This window comes from Nansenia antarctica (assembly GCF_963989245.1).
Source record: "Nansenia antarctica genome assembly, chromosome: 4".
NCBI classification, from domain to species: Eukaryota; Metazoa; Chordata; class Actinopteri; order Argentiniformes; family Microstomatidae; genus Nansenia; species Nansenia antarctica.
Window position 1 is genome coordinate 60,160,443 of NC_137689.1, and position 11,799 is coordinate 60,172,241.

At 45.1% G+C, this 11,799-nt stretch overlaps 1 protein-coding gene across 1 annotated transcript; it reads left to right on the forward strand.

The window, feature by feature from the left end:
- Window positions 1–8,696: 8,696 nt before the first annotated feature.
- ccn1l1 (cellular communication network factor 1, like 1) lies at window positions 8,697–11,287 on the forward strand (the record flags this gene model as incomplete). Its single annotated transcript, XM_080529553.1, has 5 exons — window positions 8,697–8,771; window positions 9,777–9,990; window positions 10,100–10,456; window positions 10,610–10,812; window positions 10,982–11,287. 5 exons carry the CDS (start codon window positions 8,697–8,699, stop codon window positions 11,285–11,287), a joined length of 1,155 nt encoding a protein of 384 aa, XP_080385679.1.
- Between the last annotated feature and the right edge of the window lie 512 nt (window positions 11,288–11,799).

Sequence of the window (11,799 nt, forward strand, 5' to 3'; positions counted from 1 at the left end):
CCGCCTCACGATACGGAAAAAGGAGATTGGCTCCTGCCTTATGGGCCATTAGGCTCGAGAACCATGGGTTCTCAAGGCTACTTACATTAAAAAGAAATAGACATTTTTTTTATTTGTCTGATCAGGAACAATCTGTTAAACTGTATACACTACAAATGTTGAAGTTGCTAACTACTCTGTATAACAATGTACAGATAAAGTACATAATTGTATTATTATTATTATAAATTATTATTATTTTATATCGGACATACATTGCTTGCGTTGAAAAGCAATGAGAAGACAGCATGATGTTATTTATACTCAAGCTTACTAACTAAGAGCTGGTTTTGGAGAGAGAAAAAAAACATAATAACATCCTCGCACAGTATTAGTGCTTGCCTGTCTGTGTATTATTTGACCAAATACGATACATACGCATAAAGTGGTACCTGTCTGGCTGACTTTGGAAAGAACTGAAATAAATATGTTCGAGGGACATCTTCAAGGGGGTCGAATAAGGGATTCAAGGCCTGATCTGAGAGCACAGAGAAATGGCTGTTAAAGGTCAGTTGACTGGTAAACCATGGTTGAATATAACATGTGGAGATAAGATGCACCACTCAACTTATTTGATACAGGCCTAGAGGTCCACTTTAAACAAATTGCAACTTGCAAAAGTGTTCACAAAGCCTACATAGATGCCTCATAAATCATTAAAAAGCACATTCATACTGTACTATACAGTATATGGGTGTTAACAGGTCCTTACATCTACAAGTTTAACATTTGCTTCTGCATGATTGTGAAGCATTATCTTTTATCTTTTGATAACCACAACCTTTATTTTCCTCAAATCAGATCAAAACGTGTCTGATTTAAAATGTCCTAATGCAGCAGCTGCCTTGGGGAAAAAGAAAAGAGAGCAATATGTTACACTGTAAGCTGCTGTTCACCAACCAGAGTCCCAGCCAGCCAAATTGTATCTGTTCAAAATGATTTATGTCCAAGCGCAACTCGAGCTGCTTTGGCAGTCTTAATAAAGAAAACATTATAACAACTACCTTTTTAATAGGAAAACAAGGTTGTCCTCTTTTTTTCACTGTATGTTTTCACATGGAGCTGCACCACAGTGTTATTTTCCCTGTCTAAAGGTATGGCCTCTCACCATGTGCTTCCTCCTCTCAGAGTGTTTTGGATGTTCGGTCTGTGGACGTCCACCTGTGGTCACCCTGGCCTCACACCTTCACCGTGTCTTGGCATTTACCCACTGCACCAACAGCTCGCTTTCCTCCGGATGGGGCCATTGACGTGTGCATCAAGAGGGCACCGCACAGATGGGTGACACTGAAGACCGGGTCCATGGGCCATTGGAGGTGCGCCATTTTTGATCCAGCTTTGCCAACAGGGGATAGAGCAGCCAAGCGGTACAGGGAATGTGCTAATGTAAAATTAATATTCCATGTAAACATACCGTACCCAGGCCGGTAGCAGTGCTGTAGGTAAGCCCCACCTCTGACCTTTTCCCTCTAATGGAGAGTTCCTCTAGTGACGCCCAGGCTCAATTAGCTCCCATTGTTCTGTGAAGATCTGTTGTGGGTAAGACATCTTTGTGGTAAACTTAACGATGGGATAAACAATAAAAGATGAATTTATGGATTCTACAATCATAGCAAGAAATACGGATCAAAACAGTTCCCTTTTTGCATTTTACTAAGGTAATATTTTTTATTTTTTTCGGGTTTACCCCCCTCTAAAGTGTGGGACGTACAGTAATAATGAACAAGAGTTATTAGACAACTCATGAACACTTGACAGTAACACCCATCATGGATGGATGGATGGATGAATGGATGAATGAATGGATGGATAGACAGATAGATAGATACATACATAGAAACATACAGTAGTTGCATGTGACAGCCCCCATAGATGCATGTTACACACACACCCCTCTCCCCCCTCTCTCTTTTTCTGTTTGCAGAGCAGTCAGGCCCTGCCATGGCAGGTTCAGGCTCCACCGAGGCCTCTGTAGATGGTGAATTCAATTCAAACACGACAGTTTACAAGACAGTTTGTGAGGCAACTACAACAAAAGTGATGTCATCTGCATGCTTCCCACTCATATTCCCCACCTCCACTTCAACATCCCTCGGCACCCCCTGACCTAGAAACCTCATAAACGGCAAGGAAGTGTGTGTGTGTGTGTGTGTGTGTGTGTGTGTGTGTGTGTGTGTGTGTGTGTGTGTGTGTGCACGTGTGTATATGTGTGTGCGTGCGTCCATGTGCACACATCTGTGATACACAATTCTCTGTTTTGATCTGTGGGACCAGTCAGTAGCTTCAGTCAAAGGTGCCTTTTCCCCCTAATGAGAAATCCCAAGTCCTATACAGAGAGGCATTGATGGAGGCAGTGACCTCAAGGAAAAGCGAGTGTCGGTGCGAACATACTCCCGCTTAATCCCCCTCATCGAGCAGATCGGACAAACGCGCATAGTGTTCTGACCGTAGGTGGGGCCCTGGCCCACTCTGACATGCTAAACAAACAAACCAACACAGCGATGCCCGCTGTTGGCAGCATTCTCCACTAACAGTGACGTGCGGGAATGGCGGCTTCATGTGTGCCTTCTCTCCTGGTATCAAGCTGGGCTGCAGGAAAGTATGTCTGTGCCTGGTGGACTGTACCCCCCCTCCTACACCTATTCTCTCTTACCAACAAAACTCTGAGTGTAAACCCACCCTGACATGCCATCAGCTCTGACTGTTTGCAACTCTTTTCTGTGTGTGTGTGTGTGTGTGTTTGTTTGTGTTTTGTGCTTATGTAATCCATAGGTAAAGAGTGTGAATGGGGAGCATTATTGGGTTATGGGGGGAAAATGGGTGCAGTCTGAGTCAGTCCTCCACTTCTCTTTCATGTCTTTCTCCGTTTTTTCCCCTCTCTTCTTTATAGAGTGCCTTTTGATGAAAATAAATTTAATAAGAGCTTCCTGAGATTCTGTCAGGCCTTCTGCTGGTGAAGTCATGTTTTATGTAGTTAGGATATGTTTGTGTTCATGCTAGAGTGAAGTGGCCTGGCTTTAATTGGAAGCCATTTTGTGCAACTGTAATTTGTGTGCAGCTTTGAGTAACATGTTGGTAATGTGACTGGTCAGGTTGTCAAGAATTCCTCACGTCCTTAGTGATGAGTCACATAACGAGGCTGCTACATCAGGAATGGAGTAATTTGTTTACCTGCTGCACATGAAGCGTGGAATTCCAGATGCACAAGCCACCTGCCTTTTTCTGGCAGTTTTTTATGGGTTTGTGTGCGCCTGATGTGTGCGGATTCTGTGAACTATTTTGTATTGTATTGTATTATGTGTATGTGTATGAACCCAGGAAGAGCTCCACCTTAACATCCCACCACCGTAACATAATGTTATGTCCCTTGCACAACATCACAGTCCTTTATCTTCCTCTACAGTAGGTGACCCTCAGGTAAAGTTTTAACACTAAGCCAAAATAAGCTATCATCACACCCATCATCCAAAATCATGGGCATTAATATGGAGTTGGTAAGACTTTCTACTAGATTTTAGAATACGGTTGCAGGGATTAGCTCCCATTCAGCCGCAAGAGCATTAATGAGGTCGGGCACTGATGTTGGGCAAGAAGGACTGGCTTGCAGTCGGGGTTCCAATTCATCCCAAAGGTGTTCGATGGGGTTGAGGTCAAAGCTCTGTGTGCAGGCCAGTCAAGTTCTCCCAGACCAAACTTGGCAAACCTTGTCATTATGGACCTCATTTTGTGTATGGGGGCATTGTCATGCTGAAACTGGAAAGGGCCTTCCCCAAACTGTTGCCACAAAGTTGGAAGCGTACAATTCTCTCGAATCACAATGTATGCTGTAGCATTAACATTTCCCTCCGCTGGACCTAAGGGGCCTAGCCCAAACCAAAAAACAGCCCCAGGCGATCATTTTTGTCCTCACTATACTTATGTCCATATAGTGTATAGTAGCCACTCATCAAGTGCAGCTTAGAATTCATTGCACTTTCTGGAATGTTCCATTTTACTGGTGAATAACTTGTGGAGCACACCTGGGCATTACAGCCCATGGGGGTTGTTAAGAAAGAGGTGGTAGGCTCCCTCTCCTAGCTGTCATCACTTGCATTAAGAAAGGTGAAGGCATGCATAAGCTGCTGTGGACCATAACATTAACACATAAAATCCCTTTTGAGGGGGGAGGAGAGCATAAGCTAAATGAATGCCATTGTAAGCTCAGCTGTTCATGCCTCTAGTCCCACCTGGAGTGCACCTGACCATCGTGTAAGGGTACAGTGTAGGTTAGAGGGGCCCTATGTGCGGCTGGATGTCATGCAGGTGTCATCCACTGACTAGAGGCATGACTGGGTATGTATTGGACATTGGTCCTCATTGGGGTAGTTGCCACCTGTAGACCAAGAACATGACTTTTCTACATTTACCTGTGTTTGTAAGTGTGTGTGTGTGTGTGTGTGTGTGTGTGTGTGTGTGTGTGTGTGTGTGTGTGTGTGTGCATGTGTGTGTGTGTGTGTGTGTACGAGAGAGATAAATAGTTTGTTGTGTGTGTGTCTGTGATTACCATTCACAGTATCTAAATGTTCCAACCTTACCTCTCTCTTGCTATATGGATGCCCTCCATCAAGTTCTCAACAAATAAACCAGACTGAGAACTGAATTTCACTGATACACACTTAACACCACTTCACGTTTTTTATAGCACACACCTTTTCCATTCTCCACACCAAATATCAGTTGTCATTGACATTCACAATTTTTTCTCTCTTTGCATGGATGTGCCAATGGAAACATCTCAAGATGGCGTCCATGGAGTGAGGGCCAACGTGCCATGGTGTGTCAGGCCTAGGCTGAGTAAAACAAACAGCCCTACATACTTTGGAAGGGCTATGATGCATGAGGCTGTCATAGTGGAGATTTTTGGGAATACAGAAAGCCTTGTGTGTGCCAGACAGCACCTGTGTGCCCCTAATACACAGATAGATAGATACACAGACTCCATCGCTCACGTGCTGACACATATACACACACACACACACACACACACACACACTCACATACACACACACACACACACACACACACACACACTCACACACACACACAGGCATGCATGCATACAATCCCGTAGGCACACATTGACCCACATACACAGGCACTCTACATTGTGACTCATGCGCATACTTTGATAGTACTATTAACCTCTCATACTCACATACTGAAAGTATAATTGAATACACATAGAGGGATATAGGCACACACACACACACACACACACACACACACACACATATACAGAGACTGACACAGTACACACAGTCTATTTGAGTTCCTGTTGAGTCTTCAGAGCTCCTTAACAGCCTCAATATCGGAAAAAATGATCAACATTTGAAAACACACACACACACACACACATACAAATGAGGTTCATAGAAGCGTAGAGATCTTAACACAAAGAGCAAATCCCTTACATTCAACACATAGTTATTGTCTCTCCAGGCCCTGATCTACAGGTGGACTTGTTTTATGTTTATATATATATATATATATTTCAAAAGTATCTCTGGTATCTGACTATGGTATTTTAATCGCCCCCTGATATTCCTCCAATCTTGACTCATCAGTTGGAGAAACAGTTGGTTGGTTGTGTTGGCAGGAGCCGGACATATTTTCCACATCAGTGGACCTCTGAACAATATCACAGAAGAGCCCATTATTGATACAAGGGTCGACTGTGTTTTACATTCAAAGGTGAAGTGATAAAGGTACATATTTGAGGAGTTAATTTTGGAACTTGCGGTGAGCCTCTTTCCATCTGAAGAGGGCTTTCCCAGCCCTGGAATGTGTTTTTACCCTGAAATGAGGCTAAATGAGGGATTTTGAAGACAAGTAAACAACTTCGGAATCATGGGCCCTCACAGTTGGGCCCAGTAACGTCATGGGGGGACACGTTAGCTCTCTTCGCTCCATCTCTCCCTCTCTCTCTCTACCTCCCTCTTTCCTTCACTCAATCTAAATTCTCACTAAATACAGCTGCTGTCTGTACAGCTTTGACCCCCCCAAACACACACACACTCACACACACACACACCTGCAAAGAGCTCGGACTATCCTTCAACTTTTCCCACCCACAAACAACCTCCCTCTCTCGCATGCTAACAGAGTGTCTTCAGTCCTGATCCACATATGTAGAGTGCCACTCAAACCAATGGCAGGATCATCAGTCAGGCTAAAAGGGCCTATTTTCCATTCGTACATCCCAAACATAACAGCGTGTTTACCCCTGGTCTATGTCAGCTCGCTGGTCCTTTCTCCATCTCACAAACAGGGTTGAACTCCTCTGTGATAATTGATTGGAGTGTTTTCAGAGAGCTATTGTGCCAATCACAAAGCAATTGCCACAACTTCTTAGTAAAACGTCCAGACTATGTCTGGCTTGTCAGTCAGCGGTTTCCATGGTGATTTCCTTCCCATTTGTTTGGTTGTTGATGCATTGGCATTGTGATGTAAAACAGACATCAAGGAATGATACTTCTATTTTTTGAGAGGTGTGGAAAAGTATGTGGAACAACATTTGTAATTGTGCAGTTAGAGTTACATTTTGGAACTAGAAATGTACCTTCATCCACAATATGAACACACGTACACACACACACACACACACACACACACACACACACACACACAGACTGCTCCTCTCTTTCTTGTCCCGTCCATAAAGCTTATGAAGCTCATGGTGATGTATGAGCCTGACCCCTCCTGACCCGTGCTGGCTGTTTCCCTGGATATGTCTGTCTAGATGGCTGACAATGTGTTCGTGTGTTAGGCCAGCACATGGTGCGTCTTTCAATCAGCCCCCCATATCCCTGCCCCTGCCCCTCTCCCACCCCCATTCCTACTTGCATTGATTACGGGCTAGGTGCGTGTTAGATTGTTACTTAAAGTTACTTGAAGTTAAATCCAGCAAAAGAATCATGTTTTTACATTATCCTGAAAAACCGCCATCTGTAATTGATTGAATTGGGGCCTAAATCGCACATTCAATAGAAACCATAGAAGATGTTTTTTTGTCTGGCACTAGGGAAACCTGCCCATTCTGTCTAATGGGAAGATTTATTTCTGTATCATAGCTGGAGCCTACCACTTAAAGGTTTTTACTCTTTCCTATAAAATGACAAGCAGTGATTCTTCAACATTCCTGAGCAGAACACACACGTCCATGTACAAAAACTCATCCTGTCAAATGTTTGTTTTGAAAATAACTTTATCCGTATACATAGCAGCAAGTGAATAATTACTTTTCAATGGAAACTCTTAAGCCTGAGTTGGACTCTGCCAGAGGACTCCACTCATATTTTGAGAGCAATCCGTCCAGGCACGTCACAAGACTGGGCTGGAGATATGTCCCATGTGTGTGTGATGTCCCGGTGGTTTGGTGGAGAGAGGAAGAGTCTGACAGACTGTCTACAGTAGTGCTGGTGAGAGGTATTAGTCAGAGCAGCCTGGCCCTTCAGCTGCCCTTCTGACTAGAATCCTGTGCTAAATTATGCTTCCTGTTTCATAACAACTACCTCAGGCTCCGACGTAGAAGCTTCCTGAGAGTCAAACATAAACACGTTTTAGGTAACGTCCACCACAACATTTGTACAATGGGGATGTTCTTTTCAGCCTTGTGTAAACAAGCAGGCGTTAAGGCCAGGGAACCTTTGTTTCCTGGAATGTTTTTGCTGAGGGAAAGAGTTTTTGTAGTGACGTGTGTCCGTCATTTAAGTGCATCTAAATGAAATGTGAACAGGATGAGCGAGTGCAAATAGCTGACAGATAAATGGACAGTCACACAATATAAAACATTCCTAGATATTAAAACCAGCCAACTAATTAACCAAAAGATTGGTGTCATACCTGGGGTTGACCAAACTGGGTGCTTAATGGGTGTGTACTGTACATGATCCTTGCCATTTCTCTCCAGAATCCATTTGCTCATCTGTTACCTTATCTTATCTTTAAGATGTTTCATTCCAGTGTCAAATGAAGTACGCAGGAGTAGACACCAGAGTTAATGTGCATATGCCGTTAGCCCCAACTTGCTTTCTGATAGGCAAAGTGAAATTTGAACATTAACACACCACTTTCATTGCATTGCAGCCCTAAACAATGAGTTGCAGTTCGTTTCATCTCAGTAAGATCCTTTTTTGGCTTTGCAACCAGCCCAACTCCCCTTTTCCCCATTTACTACAACACCACCCAGCACATCCCAGGCCTGTTGGTATTTTCCCAGAGCCGCCCCCGCCCCCCCCCCCCGACACACACACACACACAAACTCCCCTCGACCGTCTGAGAGAGGGCTTGTGATGACCTCACAGAAGGCTGTCTGGACAGCCTATAAGAGGGTAAGGCACCAAGAGAATCTCTCAATGAAGTTAAGAAGAGTCGAGCTGTGCTGAGCTGTGCTGTACTCTGCTGTGCTGTCACTGCTGTTTCTAACAGACCAACATTGGACTTTACCCTACAGCAACATACAGATACCTAGAGGTTTGACCTATATCTCCACTGGATGGATTAGAAGAGAGGAAGATACCATTTTCTATAGCAGTGAACAGTTGGTTCATCACTGCATCTTTCAACACTGACATATTGGGATAGCTTCACATCAATCTTTTTCACATGCGAGCAAATCATGTTTTCTTTGTGGACAAAGATGAGACAAGCAAGCATCTCCTCTCTGGTGTTCCTATCCTGCACTGTCATGCTGGTAAGTTTCTAATTTTGTTTTTCTGCTCGATAATTCCTCTAAGATCTTCAGTTGGAGCTCAGCCATATTGCTTATATCTGAAAACTCGTTTTAAAATCATGTGGCCATGTAGATTATATTAACCTATCCTTGCTATTTTTATGTGAAAGAGCACATTATGACCTATACAATGAATGAAAACACAGTGAATTCATTCATTTCTAATGATCAATGCAAAAAGATCTATTGAGTAAGAGATTTTGAATCAATATTTAATTAATCACATTTTCGGATGCAATATCAATGCATTGTACTAGGAGAAATAGTGATTGGACATGAATCCCATCCACCGTCCAAGGGTACCATCACATTTTTCATGATGCTTTAGTGTGCATCTGTGTTATACAGTTGGATGTACAGTATAACAATCAGCCTTTAACGGTAGGGACAGATTTGCATCCTCTGTTCACAGAGCATGCTTGTGCCTCGGCGTCTGAGGTGGCAGCATGTTTATGCCTCAGCGTCTCAGGTGGCAAGGCTACCAATCTGGTATTTGTGTTGTGTCACATTCTCAGAATCATGCCAGTTTACCTCGACCAGAACTACAGTTCTAATGACATACTTTCAGATATTTCTGTATTTCTTCTTTCTGGAGTTTGCTTCTTCCCACAGTTCACTTTCTGGTAAATCAGGAGACCTAAGATGTTTTTCATTTTATAGCATAATATCTTTTTTATTTTTTTACATAGACTGAATTACTTCTAGCAGTGTATCACAGCGCAAGCAGTTCTCTGTGGGGCTTCAAATAGCAAAGGCATGTCATTCTTCAATGCCTTTTAGTGTAGAAGCTGCTCTTAGGCTTACCCTCAGCAAATGCTAACCTTTATCATCAAGGGAAAAAACTCAATATCTAGAGGCAATTGCATCGTACTCCCTCTGGATCATCTTCTCCGTCTCACTCTCTGTCTCTCTTCCCCCCCCCCCCCTCCGTCTCTCTCTCCCCCTGTTCCATTGTGTGTTACCCAGGTGCAAGGTGAATGCCCACGTCAATGCTCGTGTCCCCCCTCACCTCCCTCATGCCCGCCTGGCGTCAGCTGGGTGACGGACTCCTGTGGCTGCTGTAAGGTGTGTGCCAGGCAGTTCAACCAGGACTGCAGACCCAGCCAGCCCTGCGACCACATCAAGGGCCTGCACTGCCACCTAGGGGCTGGAGGAGACCCTGAGACAGGCCTGTGTCGAGGTAAGGGGTGTTCATAATCCTAACATTGGGACCTCATAGTCCTAACATTGGGACCTTGTAGCGCTACATTGTGACTTCACAGTCCTAACATTGTGTTACCCCTGCCCAGCTGAGGTTATGGGTCGCCCCTGTGAGCTGAACGGCCGGGTCTACCAGCATGGGGAAGACTTCCAGCCTAGTTGCCAGCACCAGTGCAGCTGCATGGATGGGGTGGTGGGCTGTATGCCCCTGTGCCCCCACCAGGTGCCCCTGCCAGATTGGCGTTGCTCCCGTCCAAGGCTGGCCCGACTGCCTGGCCGCTGCTGCGAGGAGTGGCTCTGTGACGATGACAACCATATTGACGAAGACTCTGGAGAAGCTAACCGCACGCCTGCCCCCTCCCCACCTCAGCAACCCGATCTGACCAGCAATGAACTGCTCATGGTCCCCACCCCCTGGGACTCTAGTGCTGGAGCCCCATATCAAGGTATACAATGTTTTCAAATGATTTGGTTTTGTAATATATGAATTATTTAAAATGTAAATTGGAATTAACACCAACCCTGCCTATGACAGCCCCATATTATTGAAGGAGAATGGTGTTCCTCAAGGCTCTTTATTTGGTCCTCTCAATTTACAGAGTGGATCTCCTCCCCCCAGTCACATGCCTTACTTCCCTCAACCTGCTTCCTGCAAACCACTGATTGGTCGCCTTGCTCAGCCACGTGTGGGATGGGCGTCTCCAGCCGAGTGACTAATGGCAACGCTGAGTGCCAATTAGCAAGAGAGACACGATTGTGCCAGATCAGGCAGTGTGACATTGCCCCCATTCCTTTTGTCAAGGTAAGACATGGACATGATCAGCAGGTTTGACTATAGTATACTATATTGGCCACTGTACAGGTTACTATGTTGTTTTATATGTTGTTATATGTTAAAACACATATTAGATCAATACTCATGTCAATATGTATGTTTCTGACCTGTGACCCCGTTCTTGTCTCAAACACAGAAAGCAAAGAAGTGCCAGCGCACGGTGCGTCCCCGTAAGCCTATCCGGATCACCTTTGCAGGTTGCTCCACAGCACGCCGCTATCGTCCCCGCTCCTGTGGCTCGTGCGCTGATGGCCGCTGCTGCACCCCCTCACTGACACGCACAGTGCGCATTCACTTCCACTGCCCTGGCGGGCGGCAGGACTTCACACGTAGCATCATGTGGATCCAGCGCTGCCGCTGTAGCCAGAGCTGTCAGAGTCGAGGGCTGGCCTCCCCAGACTCTCTCAGTCTGCCCAATGACATCCATACCTTCACCCACTGAGCCAAAGCACTAGTCCCCAGTATTGTCCTCAATTACTTCACCCACTGAGTCCCAGCATTAAATCCCAGCACTCTCTCCCATCCGTAATCCCCGGCACTCTCCCCCAACCTCAACTCAAGAATCCCTGCCCTCAACCACAGCACTCGTCACCAACCACCTCCCAAGAATTTACTCTTGCCCTGACCCAAGTTACAAACAGGGTTCACCCCTACCCCTGGTGGCAGGGACAAGGCGCCCTGGCCACAACCCTGCTCAGTCTTCGCTCACTCCTGCCTATGCTCCATAGTGAAAGGCCCCGTCAAATGAAGGAAAGACACTTATAAGAGGCAGTGGACTCATTTACTTTCACAGCTGCCTTTTTGTGTAGACAACCCATTCACTCTTGACTACCTGAAATGGCTGACAACTTCCCCTTCATCTTGGTCTATACCCTCCACATAAAAATAAGCTCCTCCATCTTATTTCAGTGATGGACAGACTGACTCTTAGTCTTAAAGACTAAAGCACTGGGG